Source organism: Nomia melanderi, chromosome 9, assembly GCF_051020985.1.
Source record: "Nomia melanderi isolate GNS246 chromosome 9, iyNomMela1, whole genome shotgun sequence".
In the NCBI taxonomy this organism is placed as follows: Eukaryota; Metazoa; Arthropoda; class Insecta; order Hymenoptera; family Halictidae; genus Nomia; species Nomia melanderi.
In genome coordinates, this window is record NC_135007.1 from 9,058,516 (window position 1) to 9,080,908 (window position 22,393).

General features: G+C 42.7%; 1 protein-coding gene across 8 annotated transcripts in view; it reads left to right on the top strand.

The window, feature by feature from the left end:
* Positions 1-22,393, top strand: part of sv (paired box protein shaven) — a 199,451-nt gene that overhangs the window by 44,124 nt on the left and 132,934 nt on the right. For all 8 annotated transcript variants that reach the window (XM_076370608.1, XM_076370609.1, XM_076370611.1 and 5 more), the window contains exon 3: positions 8,883-8,912. In XM_076370608.1, coding sequence (XP_076226723.1) covers positions 8,883-8,912 — 30 coding nt within the window. The remainder of the gene's footprint in view (positions 1-8,882; positions 8,913-22,393) is intronic.

A 22,393-nucleotide genomic window follows, 5' to 3' on the forward strand; every position in this document is an offset into this window, starting at 1 on the left:
TTTTGAACAATTCAAAACGCGCATTTGTCAATACTTCGTCCCGCTAAAAAGAATAAATCATGAATAATACACGGTCAATTTTGAAATAACTTTTGTACATCGAAATTGATGTACAGTTACAACGTACGAGTTTTTTGAAAGTTAAGCGTGGATTACGTATGCTGTTGCTGTAAAATAGTTTATCGTACTCTCTATGAGAGCAGTAAACCTTAGAATTTTATTACACAAAATATAATAGAATACTTGACTTTCTATACACTTAAAGTTGTCCTATTTAACTGAAAATAAATGATAACTCAGTGGTTATAACTGTCTTTTTGTGTCCTTTCTAAATTGTTTTCTTTACAAATTGCATTAGAATAGCTTCTCTTACAAAATAAACAAAAAGATTCATCATATTTTATCTCTACGTCCAAGAAATTACGAAGACTTCAACTGTAATATTCTAAAACTGTTCAAGAACGTATCCATTCATCTTCAAAACGATGGATACGATGAATAAAAGATGATCGTAAAATTTGCCAGTGAAAACGGTTTAAGGCAGCTCGAACTTCATACTCGATCCAAGCATTTCGGAATTCCGAGTTGACTCAGCGAACGCGATGCACCGTCATCGCGCGAGATCGTAGTAGAAGCACCGGCCGCTGGCGCGGACGAAGATTTATCGCAGCTTTCCGCGAAGCACGTGCCTCGAGCTTTTTGCGGGTGCAACATTCCTATTGGGATCACACGAAAAATATGACAGCGATATTAGCTGTCGCCGAGTGCCGGGACAGCGAAAAATCCGTCGTGCTTGCTGGTAATTATCGATGGTCGTGAAGATCCGACCTTAATACTTTATTTTTCATCTCGGGATTATACAGCGTATGCTTTCTTCTTCGTTCCCTTTCGACGTAGTCCTTTTTTGGACAAAAACGCGCAGGCAGTTTAATGCTTTATAAATAGACTGCTGATCTTTATGTAGATAAGGACTTTTACGGACTAGTTTATTATTATAAAATTTCTTTACTCTATTATGATACCTATCAGATTCCGATGAAGATAGAAATCGTATTAAACTTTCTTAAATATTTTTTCTTCGTTGAGTTTTAGGAAATTGAGATTTTTTTTATATAGTAGGTATAATGAATAAAAATGCATGAATAAATAAACAATGTATTCTTTGATTATTTATAAAATATACAAATATTTTCTTGTTTTCTATTCGTTTCCTTCGGCGAAGAAATTTCCTCCTGCAGGTAATATTCGAATGTTTATCAAAGAAAAAAGAAATTCGAATAGTTTATCTGTCTCTGTCCTGAACAAAAAATCTGTTCTTGCTGCGAGAGATACACGAAGATGATTTATGAGGCGTGCATATACCTGTTATCGCGAGGTATTTCAGGAAAGTCTATGCATTCGCCATTTCTTCTTAATTCTACGCTCATCTAAAGTTTTATTACCTCGAAAACAAGTTTTAAGCTTCACAGTTATAGTGGAGTACTTGCAAAATAAAAGCTAACCTTCCTTCCGAACCTTCCACTGAATATTACATATCTATGTTCTGTTAATCCTTTTAATTTATGTATAACGAAGAAAGATTGGAGAAAATTATACTCAAGAACTAAAAAAATCTTTTCTACTTACAGGTTTTAAATTTCCAAGACTATTAGCGACAACACACCGAGTCTCGTCTACATTAATTATATAGTTAATTTAAATCTCATGTATGTTAATATGAAGTTTAATATTAAATTTTCAATATCGTTGTCGTTGATATGCTATGTATACCAATGAACTATTAGCGATTAAACGAATATTCAATCCATATTCTAATATAGATTAAAAAGCTGGACTGGAAGAACATTGATGATTAAATATTAATTAAGAATGTTTACCGAGCAAAGTAATGGCTCGGAAAAATCCGAAACATCGAGTGGCTGCAGATTGCTGCAGGGCATACACTTTTCCGCGTAAAATTTCATCATTAAACTGTAATGATACGCTGGCGTATTGAGCGGCCTGTTATCTACCGGTGCTTATCGTCGCATCTATATCGACTTAATTGAATCTTATCCTCGCGGGACATCAAGCCAGGCGATACGTACCGACCCTTCATCAAAGACCGCCAGAACGAGGGCCGCGTGAAAGGCCGCCTTGTTCCGTACGGAACAATCGAGTTAGCTGAAGTTGCTCCGAGTTCTCCTCGGCAACGATCTTTTTGAGCATACGTACAGGTATATACAGTGCTCTTGTTGGCAATGGTTCACCTACTTTGCGACGGGCCGTTTAATCTATGGGCAAACAAGCAAATTTCAATCGCACGAATCCTTTCAACGCTGATAAAAAATCTTATAGTATAATTTTGGAATCCTGATGATCCTCAAAAATCACAGATGAAAAATATTTTTGTATAAATAAAGGAATCGGGAAAAGAGACAAATTGGTGAGTGTATTATGTGTAGATATTTATTTGGTGACTTTTTATTTAATTCATCGAAAATCCAATTCAAACTTGAACGATTGAGTTATCGGAAGTAATGGTGAATGTTTTGAAGATTTAATAGGAAATACAGAATTTGGGGTTAGTATATAATTTTGAAAAATGTACAACACACAATGTCAACTGATAGCTAAGACAGTTTCATTTTATTCGTCATTCGGCGAATCCATTAGCGAGGGAAATAAAATTTCACTGCAATTCTGATTTCCCTCAATTTGTCTATAAAAACCTTATTTGAATGAAATTCTACAGTCTAGTTATTACAAGGGAATTTATTCGAACGATTAGGAGTGGAAGTGTATAAATTGTGTTTCAATATTAACCAAAAAACTTGTTCTCTAATTAATTCATCAAATCGTTCGTGTTCTTCGTATCTGGAAGAATTGAAAGGTGGAACTTGATATCGCTTGTTTTTCTATAACGTACATGTGAAAAATTCTGAATGTATATATGTATAAATGATTCGGCGGAAAATGAGAACTCTACCCCTCTAACGTGTCATCGATTACTATCAATCTAATCGGTTGATAATAACTCCGGCATCGATATCAATATTCCAATTACGATTCGAATTTCATTACTTCTTGAACTGCCCTTCAGTTAACTCTAACAAGACATTGATCGAACATATCCGTAAACGAATCATGATCATCCTTCAACAGATTCGCCACAATCATAATCATTGAATAAATGGACAGGCGGTGCTATCGGCTAACGAACGCGTTCCTCTCCCCTATCGATCGTAGTGGAATCCTTTATGGCAACGGTAATGATTAACATCGACGGAACAACGAACGAAAAAGAATTTCGTAAATACATATATGCCTTAACCAGTTCTCATCATCAGAACGTGGAAAGTTCAGCTGGTAAATAAGCCTCCGATTAAGAAATTATGATGCTTGTTAACTACACAGATTGTTACATTTCAATTTACAGCAGAACGAACAGAGACACACTAAAGTTCAACGTGTTGCAACTTCATCAATTTGTTAAATACAAATCTATCAAAATTATCAAATAGAACTAACCATTTGAAATTAAACAATTTTGTTTTAATTCGAGGAAACCCAGAAAATTTTGTGGAATCTCAATCATTTAATCTCTGTTACTTCTTTCATGGCATCGAAAAAGAATTTTGTCTTAAATAATAAAGAAAATAAGATCAAAACAAAATACGTTTCTACGGTCGAAGTAATTGTCTATCACACTTATTATCAGATGATATACACTTTCAACGCGTACAATCATTTCTGCGACACATACGTAGACCTAATAACGAGAAAGCACCGCGTACGGTGGATGATCCTGCGAACACACCCTATATACACGCACACAAAGAGCGACGGTAGCTCTCCGGAACCAGTGGTCGCGTTATGGACTCTCATCGTAGCCGAGTCCGCGTATATAGTCGTATATACACGTATATAGTCGTTCCGGACGTTGGAAGAGAGTGGTGCTGGTTAAGGAAGATGAAAGGCTGCCGCCGTGGCAGCAGCCACTAACACGGCCGTGGTAAACGGGCCGAAGGGGGAGAGGCAGAGAAAGAGCAAGAGATCCAGTAGGGGTCGTTAAATCTAATGATATCAAATATTTGACAGAAAGAGCCGCGATCTGTCTGTGGACCACACGCGTGTCACTTAACCATGTTTCTAACTATGTTGACATGATGTTCTGATCATACTTTTATGTAGTTTGGTCGTGATATTTGAACAATTGTTACCATTACAGTGACTTTTCGTCCATTTGTAAAAGACAAGAAACTATTAGAGATATGTATAAGGTGGTTTTTTATTGATATTTTGTTGAAATTGTGAAACTTGTCGATTTCTCTTTTCATTTCTTATGTGAAGTGAATCGTCATAGAATTCTCAAATATGAAATATTATAATTATATACGTTCAAATTATATGTGTTTAATTAGAGGTTATAGAATTTGGTTAAAAGATCTAGAAATTGAGGTTAAAAATGTCAAAATATCTATCTAATTTTAATTGAATGTTTTACATAATAATTATATACATTACAAGCAATTAGAAACTTCTGTAAAATCCAGTACAAACTATAATTCTTTTCAGTTTCCACGAAATCATTTCTCATAAATCTCGGTTGTCAACTAAATGTGTCCGGACAATCGTACGGCATCACAGAATCAGTTATCAAATTACGAGAATTCGAGTCAGCTTGTTACGGTGTCTTCATCGACGTCGATCCGCTCGGATTGATCGATCGCTCATTTATTTAATGACAATCAGTGCCCTGTCTGGTCCGTACCCATCAACCGCACAATATATCAGGAAATTGTATCGCGACCGATACTAATTGCATTTGCTGACGTTAACGTTAATCAAACCTAAGCCATTGTTAATGCAACTCTAAATATTTGTCGTCTCACGCTGAGCGACGTCCAGTTATTCGAATTAAATTGATCGCGCAGGACCACCTCGGGGGCATTGTGCTTATATCTCGATCGTCGGAGATCGATAACGTTAGTCCCTGCGGCCGATGACGAGTGCCATGGATGATCGGCTCGATAGTGACGAACAAAGTCCATAATTCACTGTCGGTCGGTGACGATCCGCCGATTTCCTTGTTTCCCCAACGAACTCCATCTTTACAGTTAAACACCTTAGTTACATTGTATTCAAAACCTCCATACTAATGCGATAAAAATAATGAAAACCCTAAAAGAATGAAACCACTCAAAAACCACCCTGTATATGCACACACTATCCAACAGAAACCATAAACTACAAAGTAGAATGAGACGTATAGTTTGTCGATCGATCAGCGCTTAGAATAAGATCAAACGGGACAAACAAAATTTCAATCGGAGGAATTCTAATTACAGTGTCGGCCGGTAAGCTTCACTAAATAATAATTAAGAAACAATTATAACGAAGATATTCAAATTGAATAGATTAATCACTTCTAGAAAGTATCACCGGGTGAGCGCGAATCGGCGGAGAAAAAGGACCGGTATAAATAATCGGAGATTATTTATAATTCGATCTAATAGAAAGTGGAGGCTTGGAAGTCTATGTAATCTCGCGGCGCGACGGTCGTTCAATCCGCCGGAAAGGGAAACGAAGAAATAAAAGGAAAATTTGTTTGTATATCCACCGATCATTTCCCTCCGACGCAATTAGTATGGGCGGTTTCGACATGTATGAGGCATATTCAGCGAACGGTTAACGAGCGGACAGCGCGCTTAATTAGACGGGGAGTAAAGAAGAATATAAAAGTCGGCGGCCGCGGCGTGCCCAGTAAATTGGGTTCCCGTGCTGCGCCCGATTTTTCGGTCTTTCGATTTTCTCGCGTTCCGACCACCGCGGGCGGCGACAATGTTTTAATTGCTGCCCGGGAACCCGATCGCGCGCGTACGACGAACGCGACGCCGACGGTCGGGGCACCCGATTGCCTCTAATGGCACGCGGCTATCTAGCCGCATTAATTTGTAATTAATACCCGGCTGTACGCGGTGACCGCCGCGAAACGTTCGCGTAATGCCGCCGAGAATTATACGCTTTACCGTGCCTCGCGATGCTATCATTTCGCTCGGCGGCGACTGCCGCGCACGGTTTCGCCGCGATTTTGTAATCGCGATCGATCGATCGGTTGCCCGGCATTCCCTTCGTTGCCGTTACTTGTAAAATATTCAGCGTCCCAGCGAAACGTTCGTTATGATAAACGAATTAGAGATTCTTGCTTCGGAAGTAGCTAAGTTTTTGAGATATCGATTCTAAGCTATCGCGGCTGTTTACCCGCTACAGAGTAAAACTCCTAGCACGTGGAACGAATTCTTCTGCTACGGTGATTGGGAATGGAAACGGATTGAGTAGTTGTTGCGTTGAACAGATTTTTCTTGTTATGTGAATACTGGTAAGTAGAAGTGAAATAATATAGAGATAATGTGAAGTGGACATTTATTTAATATTCTTGGTCCTTGAGAGATCGGCGAGCTGGTTTTGAACGGAGTTGTAGCTATATGAGTTGCTCAGAAGTCAATGTGGTTAAATTTAGGAAAGAAAAATTGAGAAAATTAATGTATTGGCTTCTGAAATTATTATACAACATATTCAGAAGCTATAGAAAGACGGACTTTCTTATCTAGAGAAAACGAAGAAACGAGTAAATCCTTTAATAACTAAAAATAATATTATTTATTCCATTGAAAATTGGGAAAAATCAGAAAATATCAGAAAACGTGCTTAACCGTATTGACTTCGGAATAACTTATATATCAATCTGAGAACTAAAGGAATGGAAGATTAAATGAAATTTATTGGTATTTGCAAATTAGATGGATAAGGCATTGTTTATTAAACAAATGTGTTACTGTATGGTTGACGTATATAGAATCCAATTTCTCAATAATAAATATTCATACAGGCTTTCGAAGTATCACTTTCTGTGACATTATTGAAATTACTTCGAACGTCGCGAAAGGAATGCATTAACTGCATCGATTTTATTAAATTCTCATTACGTCGTTACTGAAACATTGCTTGAAATAACTACCGTGAAAAGGGGTGATAAATTTTTTTTAATGACACGTTATAATTTTGGTATAGCGTGGCATTTACGGCGAAATCGACTTCCACTTCGCGCAAGGTGTCGCCGTGGTATGAAAAACTGACACCGGGCACGCTGCATTCAATCTTGTACCGGCAGATTAATTTCGTATGCATCGAAACTGTCCGCCTGTGTGAACGAACGCGACGATGAATGCAACGTTGTAAAACCTGCCCGTGGAACTTGCCGTCCCCTGAAATTAACAAGTTCATTTCACAACTCGTGCTTAAGACGTACTCGCACTTTGTCGGCCCGAATGAGAAATTAGCGAGCGGACATATTTCAAAGGAAATCGGAAAGAACGTACTCCTTTGAAACTTCGGCTGGCCTTGCAACTTTTGCGGAAACAGCTTAATGTTAGCGTACTTTGACCGCCTAATCATTTAACACTGCTGTCAGTCATTGGATCCATCGAACTATTCTATTGTGTAATAAACGGGTACCAATTAAATCAGAAATATAGCCATTCTATCATTTCGAACGTGTTCACAATGTGATACCCTTTCTAATTTAATAATTCATCGATTACTATAATTTAATCTTGCATATGTTAATTATTCAATACTTACATATTAATTATGACGATATTAATTATACAATAATAAATAATAATTCTCTGTTTCAACCATAAATTCAATATTAACTTAAAGAGTTCACAAAATCAGAATCAAACTATGAAACAAATTTACCATAGCGTTAAGAGAATCACTGACATCGCACGTTGCAAATCATATTTTAAGAAAAAGCTACATACAGCGACCTCACGCGTTGGATTGTCAAGTTCCCAGCTGAAGTTTGAAGACGATAGAACAGTGGTACACCTCTTCGTCCTTCCTCGGCCAACGATCTTCTTTTAACACCCTAAAAAGAGCGCGATGGCTAGGGTATTCTTTCCGTTGGCTGGCTTCACGGATTGCTCGTGGGGATTCTCATCGTGGCAACCCCGTAACAGAGTGACTGGCAGCACGTAATATTTCGCAGCGCGCGTCCGTTGCCCGTCTTTAGTAGGAAAACGTTCGGGGTGAGATAGCGACGGGTTATTTATGGGGTTAAATAAAGGAACACAGCGCGCGCGATCCCGCGATACCAGCCGCCAAGTACAAATAGGCTGGCGGCCTAGCCGTTCTACTCCGCTATCGTTCCCAGTTGCAAGTCGTCATGAATCGCCGTGTGCAACATTAGAACCCCGATCCTCTTTTCTTTCGTCCTTTTTCGCTTTCCTTTTGTTCTTCTTTCGTTTTTCATGCCCGCGAGATGGTTTCCAGCGACGGTGCTCACTGAGACCGGAGACGTGTCGACGTTCGATCGAACGTTGCAATACCGAATGCAAGGGATTTTTCATTCAGACGGAGCTAAGTGGATGCTACCTTCACTCGTTATGTTCGTTTTTGTCATTATTGTCGATTATTTTCGTCGATTACTTCCGTTGTCGGGTTTGAGACCCTTGTATAGCCGATCGTTTCATCGCCGACTGGAGCAAAACTGATGCCTAAGTATTCGTGTGTTTGTTCCTTTTTAGAGGGATCGGAAGTTTCATTTGTGTATTTTATTCGTTGTATCGTTCTTCGTTCGTTCTGCTTTGAAGGACAGTTGACACGGTATAGATTTTTAAAGGAAATTTGGTTATTTGATTATTTTTACATTATTTCGATGAAATTCGATGAACAAAGTCATTTCAAGATTATGATATAATTAATATATAATAGTTATAGTAAAAATGGTTTAGATGTATTAAAGGTACTTGATTCTAAGGTATTATATTCTAATGAAAGTAAATTAAAATCGTATAAATGAAATTTCTAAGAGTTTGTTTTTTTGTTTTGTGCAGATGACGGTGGCCATGGGATGAACCAGGACGGTGAGTGGATCCATTTTTTTAACGCGCCGGCGAAGGCTGACAAGCGAAAGCAGAGTCGGATCGAAGTGAAACGTTCGAATGTCGTCCCACTGTGTTATTAGGCCACTTTTACTCCGTCCAAAAACGTTGTGTCAGAAAAGACAACTGTGAAAGAGGTTCTAAAAATAATTTGCCTACGCTTAAAAATCAATACAATCGGAAACAAAAAGATTATTTCTCACTCCAGTTGCTTAATCAGATGCTCGTCACGTCTAATAAACATATAAGAAAGTATTCACAATTAAAAAGAAATACTTACTTCGAGCTAATCGAAAACATAAAACGAGTCGCATTACTATCACCTCAGCAAGAGCAACGATAAAAGAAAAATAAGTAAGATCAATACCAAGGTAATGGCATAGAGAACCAATCAAATGTATAATAAAAGAAACTACCAGCATAAAGTAACTCGAAAGCTCGTTATTGCCGACAAAAACGAAAAATTCAACGGTATCTCACATTTCGAAAGAAACAACAACGACGTAAGGGCAAGCGACCTTGAGCGCATCTTCAATTCGATCCGGCTGTAGACCTGCCGCCGAATGGTACAACTCGAATAAGTTCGAGCGTTAACGCGAATCCCGTTACCTTTGATCCCGTTACAGTTAAACGCACTGGTAATCGGGATGGTTATCCAACGCGTCGATTGCTTTATCAGTCGAGCGATCGATCGCGAGAAATAACCAATTATCCCAACACCCGTTCTTATCGCTGGTTTACGCGGTGGGACGCGCAGCTTCCGCGGCGATCTAATTGGCCCGACATCCAGGCGAACTTTATTTTCAGCCTACCGCCGCCGCCGCCATCGCCGCCGTCTCGATAAATTATCGCCACCTATCGATTCGAAGGAGGCAGTCGTCATTAATCGTCCGGCCGCGATGATGATTACACTCCTTTCCTTTTATTTGTCCATCGGGTGCACTGGAATCGCGACGTTCCTCTGCTAAGATAGCGCATCTTCGCGGATCTGTCGCAGCACGTATCGCTGGCTCAGATCGATACAGTGTTGCCCCTCGAATGGCGGAACAATTAATCGACCAACTAAACGCAACCCGGTGTCGACAGGGCACGATAGCATCGCGACCGTTCGAGGTGTTTTATCGAAGGGGATGAATCGTCCCGCAAGAACGACCGCTTTTTCTGGGCACGTCGTACGTCTTGCGTCTTTCTAGGCTACATTAATCCGTCGCGGCTGAGTTTGCGGTGGCTTCGATTCAATGGACTGATATAGTACTGTTACGACGCGGATAAGTTATTTTCGTAACGAACGTTCGGTAGATTCCGAAGCGGTTTCGGATACTCGCGTTAAAGTTTGATGTAGACTAAATAAGTTGAATAGAAAGAGACGCATTAATGTGAGTGTAAGACTGATGGTGGAGTTTTAAAAGTTTTATATTTCTATTTGAATTATTTTTCAACTTATGTGGTCGGAAATATGTTACTTTTATGCTGTCCAAAATAAACGAGCTTATATACGTTTCTGACCTGAGTTTCAAACATTGAATTTCACAGTGATTCCGCCACCAAAAGATCAAAGTTTTTGTCTACTTCTTATCATTACATATCGTTGTCAAACTTCCAAATCAACGAATACCGGTCTACATTCTTCGAAATCAGCCTCGATATCCTCGATTACCACTGTCATTCAAACTCGTTTTCGGTGAACACTCAATCGAAGCAGCGTTCGCGAGGCTCTTCCATTTCAATGTAACACCGACAGCTCTGACCAGCAGTAAACCTAATGACATAACAGGAATGTTAATGCAGCCAAGAGGAATTCAAAGCAGTATTTACCGAGCGGAACCACTGTGATATCGACATTGCGTCCACTCGAAGTTACAGCTCCAACCTTCGACCTCGCATTCAGATTCCACAACCGGAGCATGGCCGAAACGAGTTCCATCATACGAACAGAATTAGCGTCCGCGAAGCTACTTATGTATCCCATCAAAGTCCGCGAATGAAGCGCAACCCTGTTTCTCTCGGTCGAAAGGGGAAAGCAACGAAGAAGGGAGAAAAATTAAGGGAGAAAAAGGAGGACGATCGTGCGAACCGCGATGTATCGCGCGCTGAACGCGGGGGAATTACGACGGCGAACAGGTCCGTTCCATCGCCATTTTAAAATGTTCGGAGCTGGGGGAGGGAGGATCTCACGAGTTTATCGAGGCTCTCGATCGGCCGCGCGGTTTGCGAATCGCGCGGCCCGGACGGATAGGTCTGCGATACACGTCGGGGATCCACCGTGGCAGCACAATGTTCGCATAATTTATGCCAATGACGTAGAGGATACGCCTCAGTGTGTGTACACGTGGTTCTCGACGCGGTAGGTGGAAGAAGGTGGTTGGGATGTAATCACAAGTTTAAAGGGTAAACGGTCGTAAGGTGTGAGGCCCCTCGAGGTCTCTCGCTCAATATTCAACAGGTATTTACATTCGCAAATTGTTTACGTCAGCCCACGATGAAATCTGTCAGGATTTCGTTCCCTCGGCAGCTTAACAGCCTCCACCTTCTCCGCCTTCTTCTTCTTCTTCTTCTTCGTCGTCTTCTTTCTCTTCTTCTTCATCTTCTTCGCCTCTACGACTGTCTTCGTCCTTCTTCATCCTCCCCCGACACGCCGCGCGATCCTCGTCGCGGCCGCCTATCGTCTGTGGCGTGAGCTGCCCTTTTATTTCTCGCGTCCACCCTCTACCGGCCCGGCCAGTAATTACATCTGGGTATTAATCAAGCGTACGTCGAGAACGGGAATCGCGAGATCTTGATTTTCACCACTCGGGCCGCGCTCCAGCCTCCCCGTCTCACGTAATCCCGAGGTTCGCGTGGTTATTAATTTATTGAAGACGCCTGGTTAGCGTTCGTGGATCCTCTTCACCTGCCGCTCTTTTGTCTCGGTCGCGTTGATCTGCTTCTTTAACGTGGGATCATTCTTCTTCTTGAGATAATTGGAAATGAAATGTACTTTTGTAGTTGACGGATAATTAGGTTCGCGAGGCGACAAACATCGAAGAAAGTTCCTTTTTGTACTAATTTAAGCAATAGATTAATGTTAATAGCATAAATTTTCCAAAACTGATGGCATCCAATTATTAATAGCTACTCATATGCCACATTCAAATAATAAAGATATATTTATTAAATCTAGTTTAGTCGCCACCAAGAGCTACATACAATTCCACAAGACGAGATCATCGAAAGATACCTTAATCTAGATAGGAAAATATCGTCAGAGTCGAACGTTCCAAACAAAACCTTAACCTCACCGGTGGCAGTCATTTTGGTACACGATCGGTTGTCGAAACTAATAACACACGAGTACTTTGTATACGTTCCAACTACAAAGTGACGAAAATCAACGTAGAAGCTATCTCGAGCCACAGAGAAAAGGTAGAAATGCGTTCATGTTTGGTTTCACCGAGATTAACTATTTTGTTACGCCGAAGCTGGTTACTTATCGCGCATGGCAGACGACGCCACCGCCCCGCACGATTCCGGAAGCGAGGTTGGGGCCGACCAGGGCCGTTTCTCTCTTTCGCTCGCGCTGATTAGCGGCGAGCATCGTTGATAACATCGATCTGACCGGCGACCTGTGCGATAACGCCCTTATCCCCTGGGATCTCTCTCCGTCGGCGGCGTGATGAGTCATCGAACAAGCACCGCGTGGATCGCGATGTTCGAGCGGCGTCGCCGATGCACGCGGAAATTTCGTAGCCGAAAGATCGTTTCGAGGTTTACGGCTGGATATAATCTCCTCGGATATGCCGTTTACGGGGTTCCTAACATATTTTATCCATTTATTTATTCGTTTGCCTCCGCGCGAGGTTTAAAGGATGCGGGAGCAGGGATAGTTTGTTTGGCTAAGTCGGTGCACTGGAAATACTCTTCCACGAGGCTGCACTTTGCGGTACATCGGTGTGCGAGCATCGCTCGCCGCGTTTACGAGTCAATATTGGTATGAAGCTTTTTAATGGGCAGAGGTGCAGCCTTCCCTACCGGAGATGCATTTAAAAAATAACTTTGCAAACGTGTAATCGCCGCGGATCCTGTGATTTTGCCGAATATATGCTCGATCTTTCGTACACAGGTATTAACATTGAGTATACCGCTGTGAACGTAGTGCAATGTTTCGAATTAGATAATCGTCATCTTGTTCACTTCGCCAGGTTGATTTAACTTCGTCATTCCTCCGCCTGAAATCAAAGGAATAAACAAATTTTATATATAATTCCGACTTAATTATTTTTACGAAGCGTCACACCTTTCACGATGGAATAAGTATCACGCTACGTATGTGTACTGGTAAAATAAAAGATCATCGCGCGTTAAACCCTTCCGAACGAATTAATCTTAGAACCGCGTCGTACTTATTTTGGAATGATAAAAAATACCGTATCTCGTTCGATTATTAATACCAACCTCTATCAGCCGAAGCAACTACATAAACCTCTCAAAGAAATGATACCTTCGATATAAAAGTGAATGATTATGGAGCGCAACGAGAACCGTTCGCGCGCGGGAAGGAGAAAAACAAACCGAAGAATTTAATGGCGCGGATTCAACTGTGACTCAAAAACAGAGCAATTAAAAAGTCTAACAACAGATCGCATATCTGCGGCGCGGAAAAAACCTCCGGAGGATCGTAGCTTGTGGAGTCCCGCCGTTTTCCTTATCGATTTCCCGGGCTTGTTCCCTGCGTTCACGGTCGGTATCATCTAATCGGAGTCGGGATCTCGCGGTATCGAGTGGCCGATTTTTATGACCGCGCGCGAATCGTCGTGGCCGATATCATTATCCTAGGCAAGTAGATAATGCGGCTCGCGAATGCCTGGATCGGCAGGCGAGGCATGCAGGAGCTCGAAGCCGCATTATCGTGAGATTACGTAAGCGCGGCATACAGTACGCTTGTGTTACGCTATAATTAGGACTGGCCTGGCATAACCACGCCGCTGCCGCCGACGACGGCGATGACGACGACGATGACGACGACGACGACGACGACGACGACGACGACGACGACGACGACGAGGACGCGGACGACGACGACGAAAACGACAACGAAGACAGCGACGAGCCGCGCAAATACGCCCAGCGTGTAATTCGCGTTCGTATTAACGACCAACGATAAACCTTTAACGGACGATGGGTCCTCCGGAGTAGCCGAACAAAAAGCACCGGGTCGTTCGAGATACTGCGACGCAGCCGGTGAAAGGGCACGGGGTTTGATCGATACACGCGGAACGTTGCGCTTTTACTTTCCTACGTTTCCTGCGGTGATTTCAGCAGGTTTCGAACTGAAAGGAATTTTAGCTGGTGGTTGTGAGCTGTGAGTTGCTTGTACGTTCATGTTGTACGGTTTACCGGTGCGTTTTAGGAAGATTGAGGTGATTTATTAGGGATTTTTGGCTGTATAGTTGTTCTGTTGTGTGCTTAATTTGAGAGGTTTGAGATTGTTTGACGTACAGTGTTTGAAATAGGAATAACAGGTTATCACCGTTGAGCAGGTTTGAAGAGAAACATTTGGAAATTAGTACGCGGGGACATTTTTTCAATGTATAATAGGTTTGAGGTTGTTTTAACTTGTACCGATATTCTTTTTATATGATTGCTTTGTGAAACAGTTTTAAATGTTATGCGATTTCTCCAATGTCTGGATATATTTCTAACAAAACTGGAATTAGAATATCAAATTAATTTCAGTTCGGCAAGCAACTTCCTCCGTTTCATACCAATTTCAACGGAACACGCCTATTTTCCAATAGCAATGCCTAAAATCATCTCCCAAGCCATTGTTCCCCAAAGTTCACGTTGCCCAAAAAATATCTCTCCGAGCACAATCGAACAATCATCTCCGAAACCATACCTTCGTCCCACATTCTTCCGCGCCAAAGATGATCTACAACAATTTCATCGCGAGTTCCGCAGCACAATACACTTCCCCCTTTGTACGCGAAGCACGCCAACCCCGGTATCGCCGGCACGGCATCTAAGAAACCCGCGAACCCGCGTCCAACACAAACGTTATCGCGCCCGTCCATGAATCAGCCCGCGTCCACATAAATTATCAAACGCGTGTCCGGACGTGTCCATACCGATTCATTCCCGCTCGTTGCGGTGCGCAGCGCTCCAGTTTTTCCCCGCGGCGGCGGGAATAAGACGGAGATCTGGTGGACTGGCTACAAATTCCCGGGGATCGGTGACTCTTTTGTTCGCGGCGCCGCTCCGCGTCCGAGCGATAAAGCGGCGACAATATTTAAGCTCCCGATCCGCCATAACTCTCGCGAGGGAGCGTTTCTGCGATTCGACAAAGTAATACGGCCGGTTCAACGAGCTCGCTAATCAACAAAACTGTTTCTCCCAGCCGGCTATCTGATGCACACCACCGTGACCGAACCCGTGTATACCTGCACGCGTGCCGCTCACCAGTGCACGGGCGCCAATACGCGACCGCTCATACGTGTAGAGAAGCTGGCCGACCCGGCGTGTGTGTTCGTTCGCCTCTCGCGCGTAAGTGGTACGTACCACGCCCGCGCACGCGAGAACCCGCTTGGAAACGGTCGGGCCGCGAGGGAGAAAGAACGAACGGGGGCCGAGGAGCACGGAGATAGTGCTCGCGCGCGGAATGATTTGTATTGCTAAATAATCAGCGGCAGTTGTCTAGGATATACTGGTTTAATGACACGCCGCGGACCGTTGTGGAGGGAGGGCTTGGAAACGCGTTCAGGCGTCCAAGCGCGCAAGGGACAAGGGATACCAGCTAGCTAGAGCTAGCTACATAGCTAGCTAGCTAGCTTGCCAGCCTGCCAGCCAGCTAGCCGGCCGGCCGGCTCAGCAGCCGTGCCAATTTCGACGGGATAATCGTGTAATTTTCTGTTCCGCCGTTCGCCTCGATTTTCTACTGTCACGACCGTACCATACGTAAATTATTCCGCCGATGCAAATCACGCGGACACGATCGAACCAGCCCCCGGTCGCTCCGATCTGCCAGCCCGACTATTATCGTTTCACGCCGGTCCCGAGCTGACGTACGCGAATTCTTCCATCGAAACCGCGGATTCTCCGCATTGCGTACGGCCCCGTCTTGGATTTACACTGTTGGCGAGTGAGCGCGCGCGGCCGCGCGCACGCACGCGAGTCGGGCCCGGTGCGGAGCGGCGGCGAGTTCCCGCGGATTCTTCCGCGAACATTCTAATTTCGCGAAAGAATCCGTCGATTCGATGCGCGAGATGGAACCGGTGCATTCGAGTGGAATTCCATAAGGATCTTCTCCATCCCCCTTTTCCGTGGCTCTGGGCCCGTACGCGGAGAGATACAATCGGTACAACGGTCGGCCGATGTATGTGTCTGCTTGTGTGTATGTTTGTATATGTGTATGTGTGTGGAACGTTGGTCACGTGTGTCCGCTGCCTGGTTCCATCGCGTGTGTATGGACGACCGTGTGTACGGACGAGGGTGTGGCTCGCGGTTCGCAACGGGATCATCGTAGGTGCATACCTGGCCATCGAGAACGAATCTGCCGAGGATTTCGGATGTTTACTCCTCGTTTTTCAGAAGATCCTTGGAGCGTTTTTATTGAGGATTTTGGTTGAGGATTTTTTAAGATTACTGTTTTGTCCTGGTAGCGAGTCGCTGGATGACGAGAGAGTTTTCTTCGGATTTTGTGAGGCTTTTCATATTAGTTATCACCGTGTGCGGAGAATTGCTGGATTATGAAGTTTATTATTACTTATGTAAGATGCTCCGTCTAATTTGCACACGTTTAGTGTTCGTGTCTGACGGCAGGGAGAGTGTTGAAAGGTGAGAGGAATGATTCCTAAAAAAACCGTATTTTAATACTCTACTCTACGAATGTGTATGTTAGAAACTACAATTGGAAGAATGAATTCATTCTCGATTATAATATTCGAGTGACATTATTCGAAATGAACATTTTCATCGCACATAAGAGTTAAAAATACAAATACTTTCAATTCACCGTAAACCATCTGAAATTTTCTTCAACTTGATTTTCATTGAATTCACCCATGCGGACAAGATTTCATGCACAACTCCAGGTATTAAGTAATTACTCTACTCCAGGAACATAGAGATCCGCCGACGAATTGCTTCTCTCGAATCTAGTATCGCGAAAGCAGAGAATCGCTAAGTTTAGTGGTCTTTCGAAGCGAGTTCGGAAAACAGTAATCGGACGATGCTCGAGGTTGATACTCTGGCAATGGGCTCGAGCCATTACAAGAGGCAGTAAGACCGGCGTCCAGGCTCGCCTCGTTGCTGCAACTGCACTTCCTCCGACTGTTGTTTGCGCAAGTATCTCTGCGTACTATTCGAGCGTTACGTGGCGACGTTTACATCGGCAGAAAAGCAGGTACCTCCGAGCTTGTTAGTCGTGTGCGTGTATGTGTGTATGTATGTTTCTATATCTGTTTCGTGTGTGTGCATGTTTTCGTGAGCGCGCACGATCGCACCCGGTGCACGTCACCGCTAACGCAGGTTAAACGTGGAACCCTGTTAGACCGCGGGCCTCGAATTAAGTGGAACTCGTTCCCCCGATCAGACGCACCGTGTAGGAGGCAACCGTAGATTTCGTGAGAGGCACGGATTTACGAGGAGCAACTTTATTCTCTGAATCGTTATTGTTCCCTTTCGATACGCGCAACAGATTGCTGGGAACAGTCTACAACCTTTCTTTCATTTTTCTACTGGCTGATCATTAAAACACACGACTGATGATTTCTTAGGTGACCGCGCTTGATATACCAACCTTGTTAACATTTCGCCAGGTGAAAACGTTTGACAGGCTAATTGAAGCCGATGCATTCATACGTTGACGATTATTATCGTAGGGAACCATTGTAAACCCACGTGAGATGAATAATATCTAAGTCGGTGGTATTTTTGTTCAGCGATAGGCAGTTAGGGATCTAGAAACGAATTTTACCATCCTAAGCTTGGATCACGGGATGCTAAGGATATCCACGATTCAAAGGAAATTAATGAACTTCTCGTTAATAAACATTGACAAATCTTGTAGTAGAATTTCGAATAGAAGAATATACCTTAAACATACAGATATAAAAGTATGCTCCAAATAACCTGATGATCATCCAGTACTCGCTAAATCCAAACGATATTCAACAGATCCGCACTTTCCACGGGAAGACCTTATTCTCGTACAGTTAAGGAAAATAAATTATCTAGGTGTCCAATAGAGAGCTGGTTCGCGGCTCGTAAGGCATCGAATAAAACTAATCAAGCCCGGTTCGTTCCGGTGGATAGAGTACGGCGAAATTTCCGACTGAAGAAAGAATAATCGTGTGAATGACAGCGTTGGACCACGCGGCACGTTCGATCCAGGCGGATCGCGCCACAGTGCGAGCGTGAATGTGCCGAGCGGCTGTCTCGCCGTGTTTCTCATCGCGATTTAATTGAAAAAGAGGTTCGTTCTGTCACGTTAGTGGCAGGGATACGCCGCGTTAGCCTCGTTAATTACAGAAAGCGGCAACGACGGAATGAATTTTCAATCAGAGATCATCGTTCCGCGGGATCTGGCTCGCCTTGAAGAAACCACGCGCGCATCGTGTCCCGTTACGAAGCCATGCTCGTGTGATTGTGAGCGTTGCCCGCTTGTATGAGTAATATGAGAAACTCGAGGCAAATCGATGACACGCGGTCAAAGGCGGTGTCGTTGCCCACCGCGACCGCGAACCGTACAATTAGTCCCGTCTCAGTGTTACGGCTAATTACATACGTGCTGACACTGTCCCCCTTTTTCTTTTCGCCTCGGCGATACACCTTATTATTATTAATACGCGGAGGCTCGCGGTCGAAGTCGAGCGACGTCGGCGACGGAAGCTCGACACCACGTCGGCACGTTTCGTTTATCCCATACACCTGTGGACGACCAGGATAAGTATGTTATTGGAAAGCTTCTTTGTTTGTTCATCCCTACGTCAGCGGAGGTTTATGCTTCTGGCGGAAAAATTTCTGCAATTTTTCTGGGAACAGAAAAAGTTTTCTAATTTCTTTAGGAGAAGAAATGTTCTAATCTTCATAGGAAAAGGAGAAACGTTCTGATGATCGTAGGGAAAGAGAAATTTTTCTAAATTTCATAGGGAAAACAATTTTTCTAATTTAATAGGAAAAGAGAAATTTATGTAATTTTTCGAGATAGGTCCCAATTGTTCTAGGAAAAAGGTTTTTCTAAAAATGGTATAAAACGATACAGTCATTTCTGTCAAATAGACGATTCCTTTCCCTTTATCCTTTGCATACAGGGATGATGGGAAATTCCTCGTAGCTCATACAGTACACATTTTATTGCATTACATAAAAGTAATAATGGCCGGGAAATATAATTTCCGCCTTTTATGAAAGGGATAAAGATAAAGATTTTTATCCCGATATTATGGCACCCATTACAATATCGGGGGTAAGATAAATCCCGTCTGCGACCATTTTCACCAAAAGCTGGGACTTTCACAGACCTAAGTACCGTCCCGGGAAAAATCGTATCGATCTGCTAAGAATTTCCTCCAGATCCGCACGGTAACATAGTAACCGAGGATCGCAGTTAAATCGGCCGCGCGATCTCTCGTACGGCAACGAGTAAATCAATAACAGATCGATTGATTAATTCCGACCGTCTAAAAGTCTTTCACTTGCAGCCATTCCGATAAAGATAGTTTAATCGCCGGTAGTTCCCCGCGTTAATAGCTTGAGCTGTCCTCGTCGTGGCTGAATACGAGTCGCGACGTTTCTAAGCCAGGCAAACGAGCGGTACACCTTCTGACAGGCTGTCAGCGGCGGGACATAAATTTCCAGCTGGAAGTCCATCGATGCCGGGGTATATTAAACTTCTATTCCCGAAGTCCATCAAGGATCTCTGGTGTTTATTGGAATATTCCGTACGTACGCGAGAGAATTTCAATAAGTACGATACGAGGGGCGATCGATCGGGGATTCCGGATCGGTTTAATAATACAGATCGGCCGGCCTGCTGTCGGAGAAAGTAGCCGACGAGTCTGGAAGGTGGTCGTCTCTAGACCGGGACAAGTACCCGAGACGTCGTATTATCCGTTAACGATCACGATCGTCGGTCGGCCGGGAATCGACGGCCTGCTAGACGAACAGTCCTCGTATCGATCGCGGCGTGTTGATATGGGAAGCCTCAATTAGGGCTCGAACTTTATGTTTGCTCTATGGAAATCATTCATGTCTGCTTGGTCTCTTTTGGCTAGGCGCGGGTAGGCTGGTATTCTAAGTGGCGACGATCCGGGGACCACGTTTTCATGTCGATGAAAATTCTATATGGTATCGTTCAACTCTCGCGCGACAAATGTATGGTCATTTTGAACCGGCGGTAACCGTTGCTGTGTTTATATGTTCGCATATTTGTTAATCAGGACGAGGTCGCTTTGGACCGTTCTTCTCGTATTCTAAAGAATTTATTGTACAGTTGCGTGTTCGTTGATGCTGATGTTGATATGAGTTTGAAAGAATGTTTCAACAATTTCTGAACACGAGTGTGTGAACAAAACAAACTTTAAAGGAGGGAATAAGAAGGGAAATAACGAAGTTTGACAGAATGTGGGCAAAAATTGTGATAGTATTCTAGTGTAGTAGTATTATCTAGTATAGTACTATATAATGGTACTTTTATCAAAATGGACATCCGTTTTCTAAGGGTCAATATTTGCGTGGTGAACATTTCAGGGTACACATTCACGAGTGAATACAGGTTTGACAGTGACGATGAGTTTCAGGATATTCTAGGATAGTATCGACGCGGTATCTCCACTAGCGAGAAAGGTCTGTTAAGAGCAACTCACGGTGGTTTCATTTTCAACCGAGCGCATACCTTTATGACGGCCATTTGCTCTGATAAGCGGCGATATTTGCTCTAGCAGGTAACTTTGCGATTATTTTAATTATCCTGTGAGAGGAGATCAATCGCTGATGAAGATGTTTCGATGAGCGGGGCAAGACGCGAACGGTTTCTTGTGCGCTCATGATTGGTTTATGGACAGGTGAATACTCATTTTTGTAATGTCGGGTAGAAAGGTACAGTTTGACAGATCGCCGATCTAATGCACAGGTGCAACGAGTCACGTGGCCAAAAGAGAAGATTCGTCGGCTACTTTTCTAGGATGTTATGTTGTGTTATTTAGAATAGTCGTCGTCCGAGATTGGCGGATTGACTCAAAAACTAATTTCAACAGCGTTTATTTTACGATCCACATTTACCAATGCTTCCTACTAATCGCGCAATAGTAGTTTGATTAGCTAAGTATGCGGCTTTTCTTGTTTTTCGTTTATCGCGTTTAGGAAATACCCTGTAATTTATTTCATTATGTATCATCTATATTCATTATCTGTGATACCTAAATCACTGGTTAGTTTAAATTACAAGCTGGTTTTTAAATTAATATAATGCGCAGGATGATATAATTGAGGAGATGGTTCTGCAGGAAAAGTAAGTTTAACGCCTGGAATATCATTTCCTCATGTGAAGTCTTTTTTTTCGAGAAAATCCGGTTTCAAAATTCCTTTCCATGGAGCAGTTGTCTGGTCATATTATTTTACCAATAGTATATTATACATTATCATTTATATCCTGCGTTATATATTAGTACACTGTATTATTACTTATTTATCCATTCCTAGTAGTATCGATTGGACTATGCTGAAGTGCACAGTTAGTATTAAGATATTTATACAATGTCTATTATACAAGGGTTAGTTCGAGTGAAATGTTTCCTGAAATTGGTAATATTGTATCAAAAACTAACCAAATTTGGATATTCACCCCTTACAGCGTCTATTACCACAATCCAAAGGGTTCCATTGACTCGTTCGGAGCGAGCATTGCTTGTCAGACCGACTGGTCCGTAGAGTAGTCTGTGGGGCGCCAGAGCATGACGCCATTAACGTAACGAGGCTACACGTTGCACCCTCCCGAGCACTGGACTATATCAGCCCCGAGTTGGGCCTGCAATAGACTCCTAGACCTAGACCTCTGACAATGTCTCGCAATTTTGCCTTGATCAGAGGTAAAACTGTTCTACTACTTATCTACATACCAACGTCACAATAGTCGACGAACCAATTATCCTTTCCTTTTCCGCTACCAAGAGAATGTACGGCTTGCGTACACGAGCAATTTCTATCTATTTGTAAATTAAACTGACTAGGAATATAGTTTCGAAAAAAGGTTTGAATTAAAGTTTGCAACATGTATAGTATTGGAGAAGAATATAGCTAATAATACAAATATATATTCGTGCTGAAAGAATAAAAATAGTTATGAAAATTGGGGATGAAATACCATTTCATGAGTTATCTTGAAAACTAATGAAAGTGAACGGATATGTTATATATATAAAATATTTATAATTTGGTGAGAAATATAATTGAGGAGGTTGGATTTTTCAAGATTTATATATAACAGTATT